The sequence below is a fragment of the Schistocerca gregaria genome, chromosome 4, assembly GCF_023897955.1.
Source record: "Schistocerca gregaria isolate iqSchGreg1 chromosome 4, iqSchGreg1.2, whole genome shotgun sequence".
Taxonomy (NCBI): domain Eukaryota; kingdom Metazoa; phylum Arthropoda; class Insecta; order Orthoptera; family Acrididae; genus Schistocerca; species Schistocerca gregaria.
In genome coordinates this window covers 451639591-451666413 of record NC_064923.1, presented here as the reverse complement: position 1 = coordinate 451666413, position 26823 = coordinate 451639591, and the positions used below count along the sequence as shown (strand labels likewise).

The window sequence follows — 26823 nt, the reverse complement described above, 5'->3', positions numbered from 1 at the left end:
CTTTAGTTGGCGTAATAAAGCAACGGTACCCTGTACTTGTTACCTGGGCCATTATGGTAGTATTGAATTATGAATTCGTTTTTTCACCGTAATTATTGTCGCACTGTAAAACCTGACTCTACGACCATAACCTCTTGTTATAGCTAGAAACTTCTGTGAATATTGTCTACCTATAAAACTGGGAACCTTCACTTAGACAAGTAATAAAAATTATTTAGGTATTGCAATTACGCCTCAACCAACGTCTAAGTAAGATATTACACAACCATTACGCACAGAGAGAAACGCAAAGGCCTGCTGTGTAACGTAGCAACGACAGAATATCAAAGAATTATTATGAAATTGTTCATTCTTCAACAAATATCCTCCTAAAAACAATACTAAATTACATAAAACCACGAGTCATCTGGAATTACATTATTAGTCAGCAAAGAAAAAGATTCGGTTACCAGGAAAATCAAGACTAGATTAACTTGATTATTTAGACTAAAAAGTTACTACTATTTGGCAACCCAGCATCTGAAAATATATAATTCTCTCGGCCACCACCACATCTCGTCGGAGCATGCCAGCACATACGATTATGAATCATACTTCGAAGCAGACGAGCCTACAACCACATCCTGTGTCAATGTCACGTGCGTCATTATTCAATGCAATACCCGCGGAAGATATTAATACTTGCACCAAAGATGTTACATGTGCATTTTCTACCGCCGGGTATTGCAGTGAGCAGAGTTGAAATCCAAGCCACGTTGAGTCAACCGGTTGAATTTCATCAATACCTTTATGAGTGACTTACGCATAATATTTTGAACATATTCCGGATGTTACTGTGCGTCAGTATCCTCGTTGTTGCTCAGATGAACTGCGCCTTAACGCTATGCATCTTCTCACACGTAAATGCAATGGGGGGAAGTACGAATTTACGCGTGAAATATTTGTACGGTAACTGGGGGGGAGAGCCTGGTTAGCAGTGTGTTGTATATAAAGACGGGCACAATTCGCAATAATGCTGGGTGGCTGGCAACGGTCGCCAGATATATTTGGCGGAAGCAGTCTCGTGGAAAGTGGTGAGTACTTTTGTACCATTTTGATGTAACCTGTTCAAGCGAATTTGTTGTAGAAATAGTTAATAATACACGATAGAAATGATTTTACTGTAAGTGGGTTGTGGAGATGATTTTGTGTGTACAATCAGTTGAACATTCACCATTCAGATTTGTGGGTCTAGTTTAGCAGGTGATACAAACAGTCGGCTTTGACCGGACCCAGATTTGTTCATGACTGACTACACAGTGGTAGGCAGCACAATTGGCCTGGAAATATTTGAACATCTCTCGCAGCAGAAGTTATTAAGTTGATATCGGAGACTCTGCAGTTTGTTTACATGAAATCTGTTTCCGGGTAGTTGTTAAAATGATAGTAAATCACGCACCTATGGTAGCTCAGACGTAATGAGTCGAGGTGAAATAAGAATTATTTTTGCCGAAGGAAATGTAATGAATTTGTTCATTGTCACATGGTAATTGTTGTATTTACTTAAGTTTTTATGTAACGTCATCTTTGTCTTTTCCTTCAATCTAGTTAAACTAAAATGTGTGCCTGCTCATTACAGTGTATTTTTGTAGAGTAGTTTTTCTTGATTTGACACTTCCTTTTGCGTAATTGGTCCATATAATTTTCAGAAACATGTCATAACTTGTGACAGTTATTGCAGTGACCACGTTTCTGATGTAAATGTCACAGGTGTACAAAAGATACTCCTTCAGACGAAATTTACTTATCTTCACATGCTAGCCAGTTAGAGGCATGCAGACGTAATAGGCTGCAAGTCTAAATTCAGGCTCTTGGATATACAATAGGAAATAATTTCCGTGGACAGATGCGTTTGTTGTGGCATTTAACATTGACTGATGCATCATTGCGTTTTTCATGTAAAAGTATCTCTTAAATTGTTAATGAAACTTCAGAATAAGATACTGATGCTGCCTAGTTGAATTGCCCGTACTTTTCTGTTACATCTTTGGCAACATACATTTGTATTTACTCCACTATTGTCAATATGCGAATCCGGAAGAGTTCCATCTACTACTTGTCCAAAAAATCTTTGTAAGTGACTGGTGTGTTAAAAGCAACTGCCTCTGTTCTATCTATTATCCGCAACAGGTTGATTCTAGGTAATATATGACTGGGAAGAGGTAGTTTTACTAAACTATAAAGCCAACAGAATTCTTAGGTGGAAGCCCAAATTGTAGGACTTTCTAGACAATATACTAAGATATTATTTATATCAGTGATCCACATCCACCGCATACTAATCAATTCAAAGTGCACAGTTACTCTGCTAGTTACAAACAGTGACTGCCCCAGCTGCCCATTCATGCTTGGTGGGAAATGTGCAATCCAATGAATAATATAGTAACTTCAGCCAGGACTTCAAAGATAAAGATAAAAGAATAGAATATTATTTTGGCTAATTAGTTTCTGCATACTGCGTATCAAACACTGAGTCAGTTGTGCAGGCCTTCAGATGTGACACTGGATTTAGTAGACTAATGGTAGGGAAGGCCAGATCCTTGGATTGTGGCAAACTTTGCATCTCACTATTAATCCACCTAATCTATCCTGTGTGTGCATATTTAGGTAGCGGGTACTTCACACTGCCAGTGTTTGTCAATAACTCCCTCACTGACACCTCTGAAACCTTCTTATTTAGTACTTCTACCAAATTCTGTGATGAACCTCACTGTGAACTTACTGAGAAAAGCAGGGGATTGCCATATTCTACAAGACTCGATCTCGTTATGCAAAAAAGAAATAAACACCGTTGGATACGTCATGCAATCCCCATGTACTCATTGTTACTGCTACTGCTACTACTACTACTACTATTACTATTACTACTATTACTATTACTATTACTTTCGCACACCACTGCTGATCTATCTTTGCTCTCATAAAACACATATATTGGTTGAGGTATGGTAAATGTAGCACTAGGGCACTTTTCTGAGAAAGCTGTTGACAAGCTCTGGAATGATTTTTTCTATCCCAATGGCTGGAATTATGTACAATTATGATTAAATATTTCAGAACACATGATCCGCATGATTGACTCATCCTCACTGTGGAACCAGTTCTGGATATGGTGTGACAGCATGGTTGACACTGTTAGGCTTGATGCAAGATTCCATGTTGTATGTACTCAACATTAATGAAGTGTTTACATTGGACCTTTGGTAGATAGCACTGTATGGCAATGGCAGTTGAATTTCCAACCTAATGGTCAAGACTAGGAAAGTCTAGAAACATAGTAATATATTCTACATGTACACCATACTCTGCAAGCATTTGGTATCCTGTGTTAGAGCTAAAGGGCACTTAATGGTGCCGGCAGCTCTTGCATTGTGTGCTGAAATTGGCAATTCATTGTAACTAATCAGATGATAATACACGAGAGCAATCAAACTAATGGTTTCCTTTGGCAGAAGATTTTCAGTATGGAGAGTGCCAGATTAACTTTGAGTGATTTGCTTATCATGAATTTTAATAGGAAAAACTAGATGTACAGACAGGCTGACCTGTAGTGCAACTCGAGGCCTAGGTTTGGCTGGAATGTGGCAATTTGCTTGTGAGCTAGTGAAGCCAAAACATGTAAACATGAAAATGTGATTGTTCTAGTAGATTGATGTGTAGTGTAGCCTAATATAGACATTTGTCATTGCTATCACCTACTTGTATGTCTTATTTCCAGTTTTGCAAAAACTTGTGCTGATGTGATTAAATTCTAAGCGAGTAGAATAAAACATCAGCTAACTTTATTTATGAACCATAGAGTATTATGAACCAGCACTCTGATTCAATACCAACAACTGACTTGTGTGATACTTCATGTTCTGTCCCATTGTTCATCACGCAAGTTATTACCAACATCAATGTGCAATGCAACAGACCCTAACACCATTAAGAGCACATTTACAACTGTTAATATGGATCTCTCACACTAATTGCATTTTCCCTGATGTTCTACCTACAAACAAGACTGCCTCCAGCTTTGCCTACTTTTTAGCCTATATGATCATTCCATTTCATATCACTACAACGATTTACATCCAGGTATTTCTGTGAGGTGACCAGTTCCAACTGTGACTCATTGATACTGTAATTGTAGAATACTAAGTATTTTTTGAAGTGCACTGTTTTACATCTCTGAACATTTAAAGCAAGTTGCCAAATTTTACACCACTTAGAAATATTATTGAGATCTGACTGAATGTTTGTGCAGCTTTTTCATATGGTACTTCAGTAAATCTGTGAAAAGTCTGTTGTAACTATTACTATTGTCTGTAATGTCACCAGTCTAAAACATGAACAGCAGAGGTCCAGCACACTTCCCTGGGGCACACCCAATGTTATTCCAACATCTGTCAATGAATCTCCATCCAAAAAAGATGATGCATCCTCACTATCAATAAATCCTCAACTCTGTGACATATTTCGCTTTATCGCTCATTCAATTGCAATTTTGATGGTAAGCATAGGTGTGGTACTGAGTCAAACGCTTTTCTAAAATCGAGGTTTATTGCATCTATCTGAGATCTCAATCGGTGGTTTTCAACATGTCATGAGAAAAGTGCAAGTTGGGTTTTAAATGCCTGTTGTTTTTTAAATCTGTTAGTTGCCATGGAGGAGCTTATCGTGCTTGAGATATGTATTTATGTTTTAGCTCAGAATATGCTCTAAGATTCTCCAACAAATGTACTTCAAGGATATCAGATGATAGTTTTACTGGTTTGCTTCTGTTAACCTTGTTGTTGTCATGTGTGATCTGTGCTTTCTTCTAACTACTGAGCACGGATTTTTGTTAAAGGGATCTACGGTAGATTACAGTTAAGAGGGGCCAAAATAAAAGTCGACCATAATAAATGTTGCTGTTTTCTTCACTTCAAAAATAAAAACTTCTGTCTAATCACTTCTGGTGGTTGCAAGTTCAAGAAGTGATACTATGACTTTATGGTTACCAGTCGTAGTCAGTGGAGTAGGATACAATCTTCTATGTTTGAGAGACTAGTATCCTTTTAGAACACCTTATTGCCTGGCTCACGCATTTTGTTACATAGATAACCAGTTTTAGCCAGTTTCTAACGTTCTGACAACTTGAAGTCAGAGTGTGGATGTGGGTTATGTCGGCTTATTCCCCCAGTCCACCTTTCACTTCTTTACGAGATGACGGACTTGGAATTTGCAGCCACTATTCTTTACTGAATATCTGGCTCCTGACTTCTTCTCTGTCGAATAATGCGAGGTACAGGAATTTTTAGACTACTTGTACTTATGAAATAAGTAGACATACAAACTTTACATTTTGCCAACTAATGCTGTATTTGACCTTCATACACAATAAAAATCTAACTTTCCACATGAGTATGCAACTTCATGCAAGTCTTTCATACAATTAGACGTTAGAAACAAATTGAGTTACAGTTAAAAGAAAGTTGGCGTGGATACAATGACCTCTCTTAACATGAACCATAAAATGAGTCTTCCCTCTTAACAGGGTTGTGTCAAGAGTCTACAAAAGTACTTTTTCAACTGTTCTTGTTTTAGTAACAGTAGTCAATGACACAAGCAGCACAGAGCTGCGTATAAACTCCATGGTTCTTCCTTACACTCTCACTAAAACATCTATGGATTGCCTGACAGGTACTTGTCGGTGTCGTCCAACCACTGTGTCTACTTTCTTCCCACGACTGAATTTAAACCTGCACACACAAACATGTGACGTGCAGTAGGTAGGATTTACCGTCCCAGACTCATATCCAGTGTACTTTGTGTTCGAGACGGTAGAGGCTGAGTGGTTCTAGAATTTACACAAAAATTCTCGTATCAGTACATATCCCCCCCCCCCCCCCCCCCAGATCAAACACAGGATAATTTATACATAATAATTATGCAAATAATATCACTCATAATAACATTTCATATCTTAATAGTATACATTTCTTACATGGTCCCCTGTTGGGTGGTTTGACCTCCATCTCTCAAAATTTTCCGAAGAGAGAGCCGATTGGGGAAGGGCGCCTTACTTGGTGCATTGTGTCCATCTTGCGATCAGACCTTTCGCCAGCTTATACACCATTGAACTGCAGTCCTGTCCGCTCTCCATCTCTTGAGCATAACTCTTTTTCTGCGTGCAGATAACACCTTGCACTGTGCAGTGCCTCTTTCTGCACCGACGGCGACCATGGACCACATGTTACCTAACATCCAGCACGGTAGCCAGTCCGTTGTGGTGGGGCCGCCATGTACCATGTTGGTTGTAGCCCCCTGACAACACAGGGATTGCTCTGCTGATGCCTGCGCCGTTAAATCCCCACGTATGCCAAGGAGTAGATGCCTATCCTCCTGGGGTATCGGGACTCCCGTCAACGGCCATCCTTCCAGGTGGCTCTTGCATGGCTGGATGGCGCCCGTGGGGAGGGCCCTTGGTCGGAGTAGGTGGCATCAGGGCGGATGAACCGCAATAAAGCGTGGTACATCGTCTCTCGCTGGTGGCCAGCAGTCTCTAAGCGTTCTCGGGCTCAGTTTAACGCTCAGAAGTACGATCCGAAAATGTTCCCCTCCCTGGCCACACCGTGGGAGAAACGTAGGTCTCAGGATGGCAGTAGCAGTTATTCGCCCCGCTTCTTAGTTTGTACAAAGATTGATGGGGAGTCTTTTCTCTCCACAAAGCCTCAGTTCGTCGTCGAGCATTTAGGGGACAAGTTTGAGGAGGTGGAGGGCTTGTCAAAAATGCGCTCTGGGTCAGTCCTGATACAAACGGCATCCTCTGCCCAGTCACGACGGTTACTCGCTTGTGACAAGTTGGGGGATGTTGCCGTTACGATCACACCCCATAAGAGTTTAAATATGGTCCAGGGAGTTGGAGGGAATGCAGTTGAATGACTCTGATATGTTAGTAAGTTTTGATGTGGTCTCGCTCTTTACTCGTGTTCCTTTGTCTGATTCGTTGCGGTTAATTGAAGTGAAGTTTGGATTGGAACTAACTAATTTGTTTCGACATGTGTTGACGTCCACGTATTTCTTATTCAATGACCAGTATTACGAGCAGACAGATGGAGTTGCGATGGGTAGCCCGTTATCTCCTGTGATTGCAAATCTGTTCATGGAAGACTTCGAGGAGCGTGCATTGGAGTCGGCGCCATTGAAACCTGCCTGTTTTTTCAGATACGTTGACGATACTTTTGTTGTTTGGCCGCATGGCAGGGAGAATTTGAATGCCTTTTTAGAACATCTAAACTCGATCCACCCCAATATTCGTTTTACCATGGAGTTGGAAGAGGATGGTTGCCTTCCCTTTCTTGACGTTTTGGTTAGGAGGAAGGTGGATGGATCGTTGGGACATGCAGTTTATAGGAAGCGTACTCACACTGACTGGTATCTGCAGGCGGACAGTTGTCATCATCCGGCCCAACGTGAAGGGGTACTTCGTACCCTGGTACACAGGGCACATGTCATCTCCGACGTTGAGACTTTGCCTGCTGAGCTTGCCCATCTTGAGGCTACCTTCCGCCACAACGGGTATAGTGAAAGATAGATTGAACGGGCGTTGCGATATCAACCAACTGTGCGCCAGGTGACTGATGATAATTCTCAGTTGACTCCTAAATCTATTGCCTTTTTGCCCTACGTAGGAAGCACTTCAAACAAGATAGGTCGTATTTTACGGAAATACAATGTGAAATGTGTTTTCCGACCTCCATCTAAGATTAAAGCGCTTTTGGGGTCTGTTAAGGATGATCTTGGTTTACGTAAGGCAGGTGTTTATCGCATTCCTTGTAGCTGTGGCATGGCATACATTGGTCTGACCATCAGGACCGTGGAGGACCGGTGTATTGAACATAAACGGCACACGCAACTACAGCAGCCTAGCAAATCTGCTATTGCCGAACATTGTTTGGACACTGGTCACCCCATGTGGTATAATAATACCGAGATATTAGCATGCACGTCCGGCTATTGGGACAGTGTGATTAAGGAGTCTGTTGAAATTAAATTGGCTAGCAACCTTGTGAATAGGGATGGAGGCTTTTGTTTAAACTCGGCCTGGAATCCTGCTCTTTCACTTGTTAAAAAACATAGGGACAGAGTTAACGTTTCCTCAACTACCAGTCCATAGTTTCTTACTATCGATAGCTCTGACTTCGTTCATCTTTGGTGGCTTTTGTTTAGGTGTGTGTTATCTTTTCTGTTAAACTCGCAGAACCGAGCTCTCGTGTTTTCTGCACTTCGTCTGGTCGTTGCAGTTAAGCCTTGAAAATGGCGGAGTGTGCATCCACCGAAATATCGGCAGTTGTCGAAAATTCAACCTGGCTGAATGCCCGTAAGTACTTTGTCCAGGGAGTTATTTACCATAGGGATCTTCTTTTGCAGTCTGATGAAGAGCTGCGCGCCAATTTAGAGCGCCGAGGTGTACATTTCGTCCGGCGCGTTCATCGGGGTTCGAAGGAAAATCAGATTGCTACCGGTGCCTTCGTCTTGGCCTTCGAAGGGGATACATTACCGGAAAAAGTCAAGGTGATGGTCTACCGATGTGACGTTAACCCCTATATTCCTCCCCCGATGCATTGCTTTAAGTGCTGGAATTTCGGCCATATGTCTTCTCGTTGCACTTCCAGCCTCACATGTCGAGATTGCGGACGCCCATCACATCCCAATACTCCATGTGCCCCGCCTCCCATCTGTGTCAACTGCGGGGAGCACCATTCACCTTGCTCGCCAGACTGCCGAATTTTCCAGAAAGAGCGTAAAATCGTGGAATACAAGACCCTGGACCGACTAACCTATACTGAGGCCAAGAGGAAATACGACCGACTCCATCCTGTGAGAATGACATCTTCCTATGCTGCTGCTACAACTCCTGTGCTAGCCCCATCTGTTTCTCCAATTGTGGCCGGATCGACAAGTAGTAAAACTCCTCCTGCCCTCTCGCCAGTGGGGGGCTCTACCCACCGGGTTGCTCCTGCGCCACCTACCTCAGGAGCAACACCATCCCACCCATTGGGCTCGTCCGTCCCCACTTCTAAGCCGGAGAAGTGTCCAACTTCTTCGGCTTCTCACGCTCGCAAGGGGTCCCTTGGGTCCCTCCCTTCCCAGGTTTCCGCCAGCGAGAAGCCTGAAGACCGACAATGGCGTAAGTGCCTGCAATCAGCTGGTCGTAGGGCTTCACGATCCTCCTTCGTCCCGGAGACTGCATCGGTGAAGCCCTCCCAGCCAGTGCGACCCAAGGAACGGTGTGAGAAACCCAAGAAGAGCTCTCAGCCAAGGAACTCGCGGTGGCAGCCATCCCACCGCAACCTTCCAGCTCTGCGTCTGAGGATGCGGTGGAGATTCTGGCGTCCGCTGAGGACCTCCATCTCGCCGGTCCATCAGACGCCATGGAAAGCACTATCACAGGTGCTAAATCGGAGGCAGAAGGTGACCCAGCGGCGTAATCTCCCTTCCCAGTCCCATCACGCCTTTCTCAGCCATGGACAACACCATCCTCCAGTGGAACTGCAGCGGTTTCTTCCACCATCTATCTGAGCTCCGCCAACTTATCAGCCTTCACCCTTTACTCTGCATTGCTCTGCAGGAAACTTGGTTTCTGGCAATGCGAACCCCCGCCCTCCGTGGCTATTGGGCTTATTATAAGAACCAGGCAGCTTATGAAAGGGTGTCTGGTGGCGTCTGCATCTATGTCCTGAACTCTCTTCACAGCGAGTCTGTACCTCTCCACACACCTTTAGAGGCTGTCGCTATTCGGGTGTGGATGCCACAGGCTGTTACCGTCTGCAGTCTTTACCTTCCACCGGATGGTGATGTCGCGCAGCATGTCCTGGCTGCTCTGATAGCTCAGTTGCCTCCACCTTTCCTGTTACTGGGCGACTTTAACGCCCATAACCGTCTGTGGGGTGGGTCAGTGGCAACAGGTCGAGGCGCCATCGTTGAGCATTTATTGACTCAGCTCGATCTCTCGATCTTAAATGATGGCACATACTCCACCATTGACCTTTCCATCTGTAGCCCTAGCCTCTTACCGTCTGTCCAATGGGGAGTGCATGACGACCTGTGTGGTAGTGACCACTATCCGATCTTTCTGTCACTGCCACAGCGTCAGTCTTCTGAGTGCCCTAGCAGATGGACTATGAATCAGGCTGACTGGGACTTGTTCTCCTCCACTGCCACTATTGAACCTCTCTCTAATGATGCCATTGATGCAGTGGTTCAATCGGTCACCACCGGCATCGTTACTGCCGCCAAATCTGCCATTCCCTGTTCTTCTGGGTCCCTTCAGTGGCGGACTGTGCCTTGGTGGTCGCCTGAGATCGCTGAAGCGATTAAAGCTCGCCGGCGGGCGCTCCAGCGTCACAAGCGACATCCCTCAATCGACCACCTTATCGCCTTCAAACGGCTGCGTGCGCAAGGCCACTGCATTATCCGCCAACGCAAGCAGGAGTGCTGGGATCGGTATGTGTTCACCATTGGCCTCCATGTCACTCCATCACAGGTCTGGGCCAAGATTCGCCGCCTCTATGGCTATCGGACCCCTGTCAGTGTCCCTGTGCTCTCACTGAATGGAGCAGTTTGTACTGTCTCCGTCGTCATTGCAAACCGCTTGGCAGAGCACTTTACTATGACTTCCGCTTCTGCCAACTACCCCTTGGGCTTCCGCTCCATTAAGGAGCGGATAGAACGTCGGAGTCTTTCTTTTCGCACTCACCATCCTGAATTGTACAATGTTCCATTCAGTGAGTGGGAATTTCGAAGTGCCCTCGCCGCCTGTCCTGATACCGCTCCTGGGCCAGATAGCATCCACTCTGATGCTGAAACACCTTTCAGTGGACTGCCAGCGACGCCACCTCGATCTTTACAACCGCATTTGGGTCGAGGGTGAGATTCCGTCGCAATGGCGGGAAAGTCTTGTTGTCCCCATTCTGAAACCAGGGAAGAACCCTTTGGAGGTGGACAGCTACCGTCCCATTAGCCTCACCAACGTTCTTTGCAAGTTGCTTGAACGGATGGTGAGCCGGCGCTTGAATTGGGTATTGGAGTCTCGAGGCCTTCTGGCTCCGTCTCAGGGTGGGTTCCGTAAAGGCCGCTTCGCCGCCGACAATCTGGTGAGCCTGGAGTCGGCCATCCGTACTGCCTTTGCCCGCCGTCAGCATCTGGTTGCTGTCTTTTTCGACATGCTGAAGGCGTATGATACGACATGGCGTCATCACATCCTTTCTACGCTTCATGGATGGGGTCTTCGGGGCCCTCTGCCGATCTATATCCGCAATTTTCTCTCGTATCGTACCTTCCGCGTGCACATCGCGGCCTCATATAGTTCCTCCCAAGTCCAGGAGAACGGTGTGCCACAGGGTTCTGTTCTCAGTGTGTGTCTGTTTTTAATAGCTATTAACGGGCTCGCTGCGGCCGTGGGAAATACTGTCTCCGCTTCCCTGTATGCTGACGACTTCTGCCTTTACTACAGCTCTATTGGCATTGCAGCTGCTGAACGTCAGCTACAGGGCGCAATCCACAAGGCGCAGTCTTGGGCTGTAGCGCATGGTTTTCAGTTTTCTGCAGCCAAGACCTGCGTTATGCATTTCTGCCGGCGACCCACTGTTCACCTGCAGCCGCGGCTTTATCTTGACGGCGAGCTTCTTAAAGTGGTGGAGTCACATAGGTTTTTGTGGATGGTTTTTGATGCCCGGTTGACTTGGCTGCCTCATATTCGGCAGCTTAAACAGTCGTGTTGGCGGCATCTAAATGCTATGCAATGCCTGAGCCACACCAGGTGGGGTGCCGACCGATCTACTCTCCTACGGCTTTACCAGGCGTTAATCCAGGCCCGTCTGGACTACGGGAGTCTGGCTTATGGCTCAGCATCCCCATCTGCGTTGCGGGTGCTGGACCCAATCCTACATAGCAGGATACGCCTTGCCACTGGTGCCTTCCGAACCAGCCCTGTGGACAGCATACTTGATGAGGCAGGTGTCCCTCCACTGCGGTTACGACGCCAACAATTACTGGCTGCTTATGCTGCCCATGTTTTTAGCTTGCCCGGGCATCCAAATTATCGTGTCCTCTTCCCGCAGTCAGTCGTTCATCTGCCAGAACGTCGGCCCCGGTTGGGTTGTCCAATCGCCGTACATGTCAAACAGCTTCTTTCCTGGCTTGGGTGTTTCCCTGTTCCACCTCCTTTCCGGGCCCCTCTGCGTGCACCCCCTTGGTGGGTGCCTCACCCTTTCCTTCGGCTCGACTTGGCACAGGACCCCAAGGACTCAGTCCCTCCGGAGGCCTTCCAACGTCGCTTTTATTCCATCCTGGCCATGTATCAGGGCTCTGGCATTGTGTACACCGACGGTTCGATGGTTGCTGGTCTAGTCGGTTATGCACTAACTCTAGGGGACCATTCTGAACAACGTTCGTTGCCGGCTGGCTGCAATGTTTACACTGCTGAGCTGGTCGCCATCTTTCGTGCCCTAGAGTATATCCGCTCCTGCTCAGGTGAGTCCTTCGTTATCTGTAGCGATTCCCTGAGCGGTTTACGAGCTCTCGACCAGTGTTTCCCTCGTTCTCGTCTGGTGATGGCTATCCAGGAGTCCCTGCATACTCTCGCCCATAGCGGGATGTCTGTGGTCTTTGTTTGGACCCCAGGCCATGTTGGTATACCCGGCAATGAAACTGTAGACCGCCAGGCGAAGAGCCCACCAGTGCGCCATCTCTTGGAGATTGGCCTCCTGGCGGCTGATTTGCGGGCAGTCTTACGCCGCAAAGTTCTCTCGTTTTGGGATGCTGAATGGCGCGGTCTGACCACCCCTAACAAACTCCGTGCCGTCAAGGACACGACGACTGTGTGGTGGTCATCCATGCAAGCCAACCGCAGGGACTCAGTCGTCCTTTGTCGGCTCCGCATTGGCCACACCCGACTCGCGCACATTTAGTTACTGTGTCGTGAGGATCCCCCTCTTTGTCGTTGTGGGGCGTCCTTGACGGTTGTCCATATTCTGTCGGAGTGCGCCCTTTTAACCGTGTTCAGGCAGACTTTTGCAATGCCTGACACGCTCTCTGCTCTTTTATCAGATGACTCTGCCATGGTGGACTTGGTTTTGTGTGTTATTCTGGCAGGGGGTTTTTATCCTTTAATCTGAGTGTTTTTGTTTTTTTTTTTAGTGTTGATTCTGGCTTTTAGCCTCTGATTTTAAACTGAGTTTTTAAAGTGTTCTTGGTGGTTGGCTTTTCCTCTACGGTCGGCCAACCACCGTCACACTGTGTGTTTTTTGTCTGGTCTCTGTCAGAGTATTTCATGTCCTGTTTCGTCTGCTGTCTTTCCTGTTGTTTGTTTTTTATTCTCTTCGGGTGGTTTTAGTTTTTATGGAACAAGGGACCGATGACCATAGTAGTCTGGTCCCTTTAATCCCACAAACCCGAAGGTAAGACTTACCGAAGGTAAGACTTACCGCTCCCGGGATTGGAATGACTCCTTACCCTCTCCCTTAAAACCGACATCCTTTCATCTTTCCCTCTCCTTCCCTGTTTCCTGACGAAGCAACCGCCAGTTGCGAAAGCTCGAATTTCGTGTTTATGTTTGTGTGTCTATCGACCTGACAGTGCTTTTGTTTAGTAAGTGACATCATCTTTGTTTTTAGATATATAAGGTATAAAATACTCTATACAAAATAGGAAATCTATACATCACGGTATAACAGTTGTTTATATAGTGACACCTTTTTATATTTTCCACAAATATAATACTCTGTTTAGTTTATTTCATTTAGATATCACTTTTTTGTTCCTGTGATTGTCTTAAGTTGTTCTATGTGTCACAGTCATATCTGGTTTTATAAGCAATAAGATAACAGAATAGTTCTAGATTTTAAAGGAATTCGGTGCAAGAAACTACTTGGAAGAAACACCAAAAACAACTCGGGATCCGACGGTCATTACTGCATCTGTTAATTCAGAATGTTAATGTCACTGGGGGATTCTGTGTTTTATGGTTACACGGTAAATATTTTTGACCGACTACTGGATCTAAATTTGAAGGTGAATGCTTCTTTTGATAATTGTCATTACAACTTTTCTTATTGTACTGGTGTACTTTTGCTAAGTTTGCCTCATGTTTTTTTTTCTTTTTTTTCTTTTTTTCTTTTTTTCTTTTTTTTTTTTTTTTAATTATTTCCACTATTTCTTTTATAGTTTGAACTTTCACCTTGGTGTAAAGTTTCGTTGCGGTCCTTATTTATTGCATCAAGTGTGTCAACAAAAGACAACAACTCTTCTATTGTTTTCGAACCACTATGTAAGATGTATTTTCTTGCATAGATTGGCAGTCATCTAGTTAAAATACATACTACTACTACTACTACTACTACTACTTCTTCTTCTTCTTCTTCTTCTTCTTCTTCTTCTTCTTCCATCGGCTTGTCTGAACATTTTGCTCATGTTAAATTCCGATTGAAATATTTCCTCATAATACTCAAAGTATTATTATAATATTTTGGGTCCCACAGATCTGATATTAACTTTTCTTGAGCACTGGCAGGCCAGTATGTCTCTTTAAATTTATTTTGAGTCTTCTCAAGAGGAAAGATTCTCAATATTTACTGTTCCACATTATGAGGCTTCCCGTAGAATGCACCTCACAGCAAATTCGATCTTCTTGGAATCTTCCAATTTTTTTGCAAAGCTAGGTTACATCTTTTTAACAAATGGGTTGCATGCCCATCTCCGTCCAGCTTAAATTTTGGGAATTGTCTAGAAAAAACCTGAATTAGCCCCCATTGCAAACCAATCACTGCTTCACTGGTTAGCATAACATTGGGTGAAGTTACCCTTTTTTTCTACTTTGTCTTGGATAAGCTTAATTTCTCTCCACAGGTCCTCCATATTCTTCTTGGTATCATTAAGTTCAGAAGAAGGAATAGGTGATACATTCCTGGACGTTATTCTCTCTGTAACCTTTCATTCTATGATTTCCCGAAATTGTTCCTCCAAACTATTTACATTTATAATACCAGAGTTAGCTATTTTCTCTTTGAAATTCCTTTCTACATTCCCTGCCCGGGTATTGACAACTGTAATTTGCAATTGAATGATTATACTTATCTACACTCTCTTTCAAAGTATTCATTCCCTGTGTTACATCATTGTATTTAATATTGTACACTTTTTCAAAAGATCCTAACTTTTTAATGAGTTCTGATTCTACGTTATTGCATTTGTTTTCAATGTAAAGTTCTAACATTTTCGATAAATCTTGAAATGTCTCATTCTGTTTCTGACTAAGGTCAGTAAACATATGATTTATATGAGAGATCAAAGAATTTGTCAGCCCGCTCTTTAACTCTACTTTTAAATTCTCTACTGTATTGTTTATAGTGTCAGACTCAGTCTTCAAAGCACCCATGCCTTCACATAGATTACTAAATTCTTTGCTTTGATAGTCTACTTTGGCATTTAACAAACCAAAATTTGTCGTTTGAATATTTACAATTGCACTCTGAGCATTTAACTGAGAACTTAATGAATTTAACTTAAGACTCTGAGCTTTGATTAATTTTATCAACTCAGCCCAGTCAGGCACTTCTTTGCTAATTTTAATGGCCATAGCTGGGTCTAGAGTTTCCCCAACCTGTTGTATATTTTCCATACTTTCCTATGCCTTAGCATTTAAAACTAACTTTAAATATGATAATTAAACTGTAACAGTTCACTCAACAGTATCTTGTACCTTTCTGTACTAAAGCAATCAAGTTTTGTTTCACACTCACCTGGCGCAGAATTCCCGTTGCGTAGGTGAGCAGATGTGGAGGCAGGTCAGCACTGGTGAACAGCAGCTGGTGCCGGCAGTGTCAGGTGTATGTTGGTTTCTGCATCTGCGTCCCTGCGATGTGTGTGAGAATTGTATACTCCCCGCACTGGATATTCTTAGCTGAAGTGTTCTGTGCGTACTTCTTCTTCGACAAATACATCAAAATCTTCTTTACTATTTTAATCGTTGTGAATTTTTAATTTCTTCAATGTTTTTTCATTTAAATTTCACTCCATTCTCCACATGGGAATTGGATTCATCTTTGTCCGCTACCAGAGACAATGAACCAGTACCTGATCAGATTCATTATGATATATTCCATCGCCTGTGCCTTGATCCTGAAGGCAAGCTCTTGTCTTGTTTCAATCAGATGTGGTTTGATGGACAGTACTCCATGAGATGGAAGGAGGCAATATTAATTCCATTATGGAAACCAGGCAAGAATTATACTGACCATAGGAGTTATCAGTGTAGCCCTTACAAATTGAATGTGTAAGATTCTCAAATGCATGGTCAACCATCGCCTTATCTGGTTAGTCGAATCCCGATGTCACATGTGCTGCTCGAGTGTGGTTTCAGGAACTACTATTCTGCCCTTGATAACTTAATTCTACTGGAGACGGCAATACATGGTTCTTTCTTATGCTGAAACCATTTGGTTGGTGTGTTTTTTGACCTAAAACAAGCATACAACACCACTTAGAGGTTCAGCATACTTCGCCAACTTCATGAACAGGGACAGTGCTTTCGATATAACATTGGTGATGCCTTGTCAGATTGCTACATCAGGAGAATGGAGTCCCAAGGTGTGTACTCATTGTCACTCGGTTTGCAGTTGCTATTATTGGCATTGTCTCCACAGCCGTTTGTTTGTGGATGACTTTGCAATCTAGTACGCTTCCTCTGGTTGTATGACAATAAAGCAAACACAGCTGACCATAGGGAGGCTGATTTTCCTCCGCCACACACCGTCAGGTGGCTTGCGGAGTATGGATGTAGATGTAGTTTGGGTCAACAAAGGGGTTTTAGGTTTTCACCATAGAAGGCTGTGCTTCATTATTAACCATGTTTGTCAAAGTTTTTACTAACCAGATTTCACAGTGGGGACAATATTTTACTTTTTAATGGCACTGTTTGATTTTTGGGCCTACTATTTGACTTGAAATTAACCTGGCTCATGCACCTGAAAGACCTTCATACCATTGAACAGTCTGAAATACCTCAGTGGAAAAGTGTGGGAGCTGACAGGTTCCACCTCTTGCAGGTTCATAGGGCATTTGTCATCATTGTTAGAGTGTGATTTATGGATCAGCCTGTATTCCTTGTCTCAAGATGTAAGATACTGTCCTCTATGAGGCCATTTCGGTATCAATTGGAGCCTATCGGACCAGTCCATTTCAGAGTCTATGTGCAGAGGTTGGAGAACCTCTACTCTGGATTCATTGGTGCCTCCTTCTGGCTTGAGAGGCCTGAAAATCTCAGCATTGTCCTGGTCACTGGCAATTAGTGTGGTAGTTCATGCTAACTTTGAGGGCTGTTCAGGAATCTTTCCCATGCGACCAAGCCATTTGGGATATGTGCTACTTACTGTCTCAAGGATCTGAATGTATCAGACCTCTGAGCACACAACCAGGGAAGGAACAAATTGCTACCTTGGCATCTGTAGAAACCCAGAGTGATTTTAAGCTTGACACTGTACAAGAAAACTTGTCCTTCAGATTATGTTTTTACAATCCTATTTTTGTCACTTTTAAGTACTGTATGTACCACAGTTTTATCATTTTTTATATGGATGGAACCCAAAAAGAATATACCACCAATTGTTCGCCTGATTTCCGTGATAGGATTTTCGAAGTGCGCCTTCTGGAACGTGCCTGGACACATAGAGATACAGGGAAATTACGTATCCGACAAAGCAGCCAAAGAAGCATATGTCAATGTGCTATCCTGTAGCATGCTGCCATCTCATTATCTGCCAGTCATACCATCCATCATTGTGAAACAGTATGCGTGAAGGTGGCAGAAAACAAACTGTGGTCACTCAGATCAACTGCACAGGCACAGTGAACTTCATGCCAGCCTCACCTTTGGAAGAAAGTGCTGCTCACCAAAATGCGCAGAGGATATGCCTTGTAAAACACAGTTCCTTCCATTGGCAGGAGAATCCACTACGTATGAAATTTGTGGTGTACCACTTTCAGATTGGCATCTTTTGGCTACATGTGTCTTATATACTGACACCAGGGCAGCTTTGGTTTGTCTGGAGATACGCCCACCGTCCTCGCAGGTACTGACACAACTGTTACACGGGTTTTGAAATTTTGTGAACTGTTGGGGCTCATCTTTGGGAGGGGAAGTGGGCTTCAATGCATTACAGACTACTGTGTGTGCAGACAACCTTCGTCTCTCCCCCCCTCCCCTCCCTGCACACCCCCACCTCCCCACCCATTCTGTGAGAACGGCATGCTGATTTGTCATCAGGGGACACACATCGAAAATCATCATTGTTCTCTCTCTCTCTCTCTCTCTCTCTCTCTCTCTCTCTCTCTCTCTCTCTTTTCCAGGAATATTTAATTGGAGATATAGTAGATTCAAAAAAATGTAGCATGTTTCATCATGGGTTTGTTTAGTAAGGGTCAGAATATTGCTGAGGTGCCGATAAAATCCAAGTGGGAAAAAAAAAAAATTCATAGAACTATGGAGCTGTACCAATCTATATTTTACCCATTTTTAAATGGGACAGGGTACAAGGGAAATGGTTCTGGTACATGAAGTACACCCTGCTACAAATTATAAGAAGTTGTGTATTATCTACATGGATATACAGCATGGTCCACTGATAGTGACCGGGCCAAATATCTCACGAAATAAGCATCAAACGAAAAAACTACAAAGAACAACACTCGTCTAACTTGAAGGGGGAAACCAGATGGCGCTATGGTTGACCCGCTAGATGGTGCTGCTGTAGGTCAAACAGATATCAACTGCAGTTTTTTAAATAGGAACCCCCATTTTTTATTACATATTCATGTAGTAATAAAGAAATATGAATGTTTTAGTTGGGCCACTTTTTTCGCTTTTTGATAGACGGTGCTGTAATAGTCACAAACATGTAAGTACATGATATCATGTAACATTTGGCCAGTGCGGACGGTATTTTCTTCGTGATACATTACTGTTTGACCTATGGCAGCGCCATCTGGTCTCCCCCTTCAAGCTAGACAAGTTTTGTTCTTCGTAGTTTTTTCATTTGACGCTTATTTCGTGAGATATTAGGCTCAGTTACGATCAATAGACCACCGTGTATAGATACTATACTTGGAGCATTTTAGGTGCACCACTTGTTAATGACAGTAGAACAAGTAATTTAAAAAAAGTCTTAGAGAAGTTCTGAAAGTAGCAAATTTGTTAAGTTCGCTATAAATTGGCAACTGAGGTAAGGGATCCTCATTACTAACAAACACTTGTGTGCCTGTGTCCGTTCATGCGAATGGACAGTTTGTTGCTGGTCATTCCCACATTGAAAGCTTCACAGTGTAGACATGTCAGTTGGTAAGTCCCATGCACCCTCCCACCACCACCTACTCCAGTCCTGTAACCCGGAAGGTGTACATGATCAAAGGAAGAGCCACGTGTGAAAGCACCCACGTGATTTACCAACTGACAAGCCTACACTGTGAAGCCTTCTATGTAGGAATGACCAGCAACAAACTGTCCATTCGCATGAACGGACACAGGCAGACAGTGTTTGTTGGTAATGAGAATCACCCTGTGGCTAAACATGCCTTGGTGCACGGCCAGCACATCTTGGCACAGTGTTACACCGTCCGGGTTATCTGGATACTTCCCACTAACACCAACCTATCAGAACTCCGGAGATGGGAACTTGCCCTTCAATATATCCTCTCTTCCCGTTACCCACCAGGCCTCAACCTCTGCTAATTTCAAGTTGCCGCTGCTCATACCTCACTTGTCATTCAACAGCATCTTTGCCACTGTACTTCTGCCTCGACTGACATCTCTGCCCAAACTCTTTGCCTGAGCATTCTGTGCCAAATCTGCAGTTTTTTTGCAACTTGATTGGGATGAGGGGATCTGTCAGGTGGAATGTCTGAGAACAGAGATGATCCAAGCAATGGGATTAAAGGTTACGGAACAGTAGTTGACTCCTGGGAGGGAAATGTGGCAGTGGCATGGGGTAGGAATGTGATATGGGGACCAGCACTGCTGAGTTTGTGCAGTGCATGATGGTGAAGTAAATAGTGTATTGGGAAGGAATGACAGAACGGAGGAAGGGGAGACTGCAGGGAAGAGGATTTTGCTGCACTATGAGTGAAGTTAGGATCCTGATGCAGGTGGGATGTGGGTCCACCTTTGGGTGGTGCTCTGGGCAACTATATAACAGTTACAATTTTTTCAGTTGGACATTTGGTCAATGGTAATGCCCACATAGTGCTGTGCAGAAATTGCAATAGTTCTGGAATATTTCGTGACTGCTTTCACAGGTGGCTCTCATGGGATAGTATAAGTCTGTGACAGAAATGGACTACGGTGGCTGTGTGGATGTATCAGGTGTATCTGGAAACTGGGTCTTCCACTAGGGTGTGACTCATGTGGTAAGAGATTGGAGGTGGATGTATGATAAGGATGAATTAAAATATTGCATATATTGAGTACATGGTGGAATACTACTTTAGGGACAATGGAGAAGAATTGTTGGTAGGATTCATTTCTGGGCATGATGGTAAGCAGTTGAAGCTCTGGCAAGTCCAGGGCAATATTGGATGGCAATGAGGATGCTCCTTTAAAACTTGTTCTTGGGGGTGGTTGGAGAATAGGATGTGTGTGAGGGATATGATGTGGGAAATCTGTCTGCAATCTATATTTTGAGGATAATACCTGTCCGTGAAGGCATTGGTGCAATCGTCTGTGAAGGCATTGGTGCGATCTACAGCGTACTGGGCATGGAAATTCTTGTCACCGCAGATGTGCTGTCTATATGTGGGCAAATTATATGGGAGTGATTTTTGGTTTGGGAAGGTATGACCAATGTCAAAAAGCAGGTACCATGGACGGTTAGTGTGATTGATACGGACAGAATTATGAATGGAGCTATCAGAGGTGGAGGAATGTGGCACATTGGACTGAGGAGGACCACTAGTAGCAAATCGAGAGTAGGCATGGGGGTTGATGTTGTGGAGGAAGGAAAATAGGGTGCATCTCGACTCTGGTTTCAGATTATAAGATAACGTCAATTTAACATGAACCAAACAGGGATTATGGATGAGGAGAAAAGTTTAGTTCAGATGGCCTGTAAACAAGTCGACTTAGGAAGGTACCATTACAGTGTTGATTGGCATGCTGGAACTTTATCTGTATGTATTTCCCTCAAAGAGAATTCCGTATTACTATACCTACTTGCTGTTTTATAGGCCTGCGGTAGTTGTGCTGTTTTGATGAATCACCACCTGTAAGTATTTTTGTAAGATCTAATCTTGGAATAAAATAACGGAAGACTCTATTGGAGCTCAAATTGGGAATTTCACCAAAATTCAATTTCTCCGTTAACACATGCCAGTGATGACCAGGTATCTTACGTTCTCTAATTATTTCTACAAACAGGTAGTAAGTACGGTCAAATGTGGAGCTTTAATTGCTCCTATATCTTCAAAATAAAAATGCACACAGTGCACATAAAACGACATGAGGTTGCATCACTTCTATAAAGTAATTCACAAAAGCTCACAATGTTCAACAGTAGCACTCGCCTAAACAGAATTGCTCAGTTTTAAGAGACACTGCTCATAGATAAAAAAATAACTTCATTCATTTTTTATTAGATAAATTGACTGTGTAGTCCAAGCATGTCCCGAGGCTAATGTGAACAAAGACCATATTGGCACTAAATACGTCTTGGAACAAGCTATGCTGATCTGAATACAGATTAACGAAAATTGAAGTGAGACCGACTGAATTTGGCATCATTATAAAGACTTGTTCCACAATGTTATGCAAGATTGGTTGATTAATAATAGCATATAAATTTTCTGGGTTGCAATTTTTATCTTTTACTGGCAATCGAGGCTACTTATTAAGTGTTATTTGTATATTATTTGGTACGGACAGCAGCTAATAAAAGATGCAATACAAATTTATGCCTACGCAATGGGACTCCCATGTTTATGACCATGAGATACATCTTGTGTGTTGAAAATTTTTAATTAGCAACTCTTTCTCATTGATAGGCGCATCATTGGTTTCGAAAAATCAGATAATCCAAAGTATATCATCAGATACTGGAAATTTACAGTGGTTTGGCTATAATTGGCAATGAAAGTTTTGATTAGGTGGAAACCTAATTTTAAACTAATTAAGTTGGGGCTAACGTAAATGTGTTACGGAAAAGAAAAAAAAAGCTCTTTAATTTGAAAGTGACCTTTCCTGCCAAATTTGCCTATTAGCACATAAGATTTTCCCTTTAGGTGGATATATGAATTTTCATAATTGCAGTAACTTTTGATTGCCATCATTTCTGATTAATGAATTATCTTATTGTGATCAGAACAACAAACTGAATAGCTGAACAATAAAGTTTTATGGGTGGGAATTTGTACCAATGTGTACCAATTATGAGGCTGTGAGTTTGGAACTGGAAAGACATTGGGAGAGGCAGTCATCAGTAGGGACAAGGCCATGGGCATAGGGAATGTTGTTGGATAGGGAGATAATGTTAGCAGCGATGATAATGGATCTGGGTGATAATGTTGTGGGTATGGTTGAGTCAGTGAAAGAAGTGGTTTGTATCTTTAATATGAGATGCTAGATTGGAGATGTTGGTCTAAAAGATGGGAGTGCAAGTAACCAGCTACATTGGGGTGTCCAGGGTTGTTGGGTTTATGGGTTTTGGAAAGCGTGTAGAATTGGGGGTTGGGGGTCATTGTGGAGAAAAAGGAGATGGATTTTTTTTGGGTGGTGGGAGGAGGGGGGGGGGGGGGTAGATTCTGGAATGTGTTAGGATTTGAGTAGTGATTGGAAGTTATGCTGGAGTTCTGGGGTGGGATCACTATGGCATAGTTTGTAGGTTTATGTTTTAAATGTGTTTTTGGTGTATGTTGTTCGGAGTGCCTTACTGTGCAGCAGCCATATGACAGTATTATGAGGAGGAAAGGTGCTACTCACAATGTAGTGGAGGTGCTGAGTTGGATAGGCACAATAAAATGACTCTCACAGTTATAGCTTTTGGCCATTAATACCTTCACCAATAACAGACACAGATACACACAGGCGGCGTGCAAACTCACACACACAACTCTGTGTCTGTGTGTTTTGTTGACGAAGGCCTTAATGGCCAAAAGCTATAATTGTGAGTATTTTTGTTGTGCCTATCTGCAACTCAGTAGCGCAGGTATATGGTGAGTAGCAGCTTCCTTCCCATAATATTATTACATTTCCTCCTGAATTTTCGATTGTTTGAGCTGTTTTGACAAGTAGTTTTTTCTCTCTGTCCAGATGCTTTTCCATTACAATAGAGTGAGAGAGAGAGAAAAAAAATTGATATATATTCATAATTTGGAACACACTAAGGGTAGAACAAAGTAAAATAATATTTATTTCATTGTAATTTATTAGACGGAAATGATCTATGTGCAGCTGCTTAGTTCGAGAAGTCTGTCTTAAACAAGAAATGGAGGTAGGATTAAGGGCACACCAGTTTGAAATGATGTGGTTCCTAAGTAACTACACTACTAATTAAAAAAAAAAAATCTTACATTAATTTCTTGTTTCCCAGATCTCATGCGGTCCCGAAGTTCACATGGACGTGCTAATGTACTGTTGGAATATATAAATAAAAATTATGTTTCATTAAATGATGATGATATGAAAAAGTATGGAGCTGAGTTCAGAACGGTAAGGTGCTTTAAAAGTCCTGAGAAATGCAAGTAAGCTATTCAGTAAAAAGTTGCATTTTTTCTGTTTTGTTCATAACTTCAAATTAATCTCTCAAATTTTGTATATAGTATGTATTGGAAGTTGTCACCATTTTAAATGTACAGATTGTATTAAGGAAAAAGTAAAGCAAGAAATCTGTCATTACAGAATGTGTATGACAAAGTACAGTGTATATAAGAGAATCACATTTATGAATGTCTTTCATATTTATTTGCAGAAAATTATAGAACAAGAGCTAAATGTAACAGAGCATTACATACTACATAATGTTAAAATTACAAGGAGATCAGTGATTGCTCTATTAGTTATCTTCAGGAGACAAAATTCCAAATATCACTGATTCAGGGAGGGAAAGGCCCTTTTAAACATGTGTGGGGAAGGCACATCTAAACAGTTCAGTTTTTGTGTTATAAGGAATGATAAGTGTGCCACACTGAAGAAAAGCAGAGTGAGCAGCGTCTAGTCCTCTTGTTCATTGCAGGCAGTTTTGCTTAGTATATGAATCATGCTTGTTCCAGTGAACACAGATTTTTTTTCTCCCCCCAGGTTTTGGATTGTATCATTCAGAAAATGAAAGAAAAGAACAAGAAGTTTAATGAGTGTTACCAAAGAATATTTTTTGCTGGTAGTTACTGGGATGGGCTTAAAGTTGGGAAACCAACAGAATTTGATGTTGACATTGTAATAAAGCTGCCCTTCATTCGTAATCTGATTCAGGTTTGTATTAATTTATTGAAAGTTTGTGTCTTAAGTATCTTCATATGCCTTTTCAATTGCATTTGTTTTATTTATGTGTTACAATAGTCATTAAAAACTTCTGGTAATGATTTGATTAATTACTGTGTGGCATTGCCAGTTTCTTCAGGTGTGTTCTTAATAATTTCTGAGTACTGTATGTTTAAATTCTCGGCTGAGTTCACATGTGCATTGTTTGTATTGTTTAACATTTTCCATGACTTGAGGGCAGTTTACAGTGGGTTAATTTGAAATGATACACTTTTCCTGCCACATTATTTTTCTTGCATGCAGGGAACCTATTGAGTATTGGACTAATTGCAGGAATGATGGACTCATGAAACTATAATATAAACCACTGTAGCCCAGCAGTTACAACACATTGCAAGATTTTGGTTGATTGTAGTTTTTGTTGTATGCTTCCACATACATTTTTGTATGGTCTGTTGGTGCCCAGAATGTTGCAGTCCAGCTTTTAGCACATAGAAATTAGAGAGAGCTCGACTCGCTAACCCTAGTTTCCTGTCGCAGTTCATATCTGGAATGGGGCAGTCCCAACTTGGACGAAAATAACCTCTGTGGTATCAAATTTTTAATCAGTGTCATCATAATCATCATCATCATCATCATCACTGTCTTCATTTGTAAACTTGCTGGTATTTCTTCCTTCCTGACACTCCTCCCAGCGTACATCATCTTCTGAGCCATCTGTAGTGTTGGACATGCAGCACTTTTTGAATCCTTTCATAACAGATTTGCTTTAAATTCTGCTGCAGGCAGTAAGGATCCACTGGCAAAGTGTGGAGATTGAGGGTTTTTTCAACTTCCCACCTGGTGTGAGGTCATTGTCTCCTTGAAGAAGCCACTCACTGTAAAGCTGTCACAGGTGAACCTTAAAAGGCCTATTCCCAACAACATCATTTACTGAAGTTCTGAGATCATACCATCAGAAATTGTTACAAGATGTGTATTGTACTTTGCTATCAGATCCTTAACGTTCTGGATGAGGTGGCCTCTGAGAGAATCTAGCAGCAACATTTTCCTTGTGTTACACAAAAGTCTGGTATTCTATTCCAAACAACCTTGTCATCCATCCCTTTTCTTGGCATCTAAAGATAAGCTTGCTGGCAGTTTTTCTTTTGGCATTAGTTTCCTACAAAGAATCATGTATTGGGGACAGCTTCCTTCCCTCTGCAAGTGCACCCAGGATTATTGTTATTCCAGCCTTTTCGTTGAGAGGTCTTCTTAGGAACTTTGTAACCCACTTCACATAAACAATAACATTTGATGGCATATAAAAATAAACAGATGTCTGATCGGCACTGCTCATATGACCTAGCAAATAATCATGCTGTTGCCTAAGATTGGTTACGTGATGCTGATAAACTAGTTTTTTGTCATGTGCCGTGGGAAGTCGTTGAGATAGCATAGTACTGTGTTATAATGTAAGCAGTGGCAGCTTTAAGGGTCCCACAAAGGAGTGATGCAAATTGAGACATATTCAGGAATAAGCAGACAAATATTTTTAACAACCAAGGACATAAAAATCTCATTGCTGTTCATGAGCTGTACTATTGGGTTCTTGCCTAACCACAATATGTGAAGGCATAACTTTGCTTCTTACAATACTGTTTATAAATTCCTCATTTGTGTGGCCATATTATCTGTAGTTGCTATGTAAATGTTTACAACTACAAGAAAATGCCTATTTTGTCTCAATGACATTTCATTTTATTGAAATAAAACATTGTCAGTGGCTTGTAATTACAGACATTTACAATTTGGCTTGCTTCCTGGATCAAAAAACTGTACATTACGAAAGTTGTCGATTTTTTTTATTTTTTTTTATTTTTTAGTCTAATTTTTGCTTACATCAGGAAATGTCATTTGTTTGCTCATTTTTTAGTTACAAGGGCACTGTTGATTTAAGCCTAATACACCTTGTTTTGTGGTGCTGCACTGTGTTGTTATCTACATCAATAAATGCAAAGTTATGCAGAGCAATGTGGGATTAGAATGGAATCAACAGTGCCAAAAAAAAGAACACCTCGAAAACGTGCAAGCAGATGGCGTTTCCTGATGTGAATGAAAATTGGACATAAAATAAGTAAAATCATCTTTTGTAACGAACTGTTCTTCAATCTAGAAAGCAGGCCACATTGTAAATATCTTTCTTTATAGACCAATGATGATGATGTGTTTCAATAAAACTAAATGTATTTGTTTTCAAAATATGCATATTCTTGTAGCTGCAAAGAGAGCTCTACAATACCTTCTATATGACACTTTAA

General features: G+C 42.4%; 1 protein-coding gene across 4 annotated transcripts in view; it reads left to right on the top strand.

The window, feature by feature from the left end:
* Positions 1-685: 685 nt before the first annotated feature.
* LOC126266610 (cyclic GMP-AMP synthase-like receptor) overlaps positions 686-26823 on the top strand; it is a 91809-nt gene continuing 65671 nt past the window's right edge. The window contains exons 1-3 of one of the 4 annotated variants that reach the window (XM_049970949.1): positions 686-1073; positions 23637-23755; positions 24344-24514. In XM_049970949.1, coding sequence (XP_049826906.1) covers positions 1013-1073; positions 23637-23755; positions 24344-24514 — 351 coding nt within the window. In that variant the 5' untranslated portion in view covers positions 686-1012. Of the gene's footprint in view, positions 1074-1422; positions 1526-23636; positions 23756-24343; positions 24515-26823 lie in introns of those variants that run through there. The other 3 variants (XM_049970948.1, XM_049970950.1, XM_049970951.1) reach the window with 3 other exon arrangements.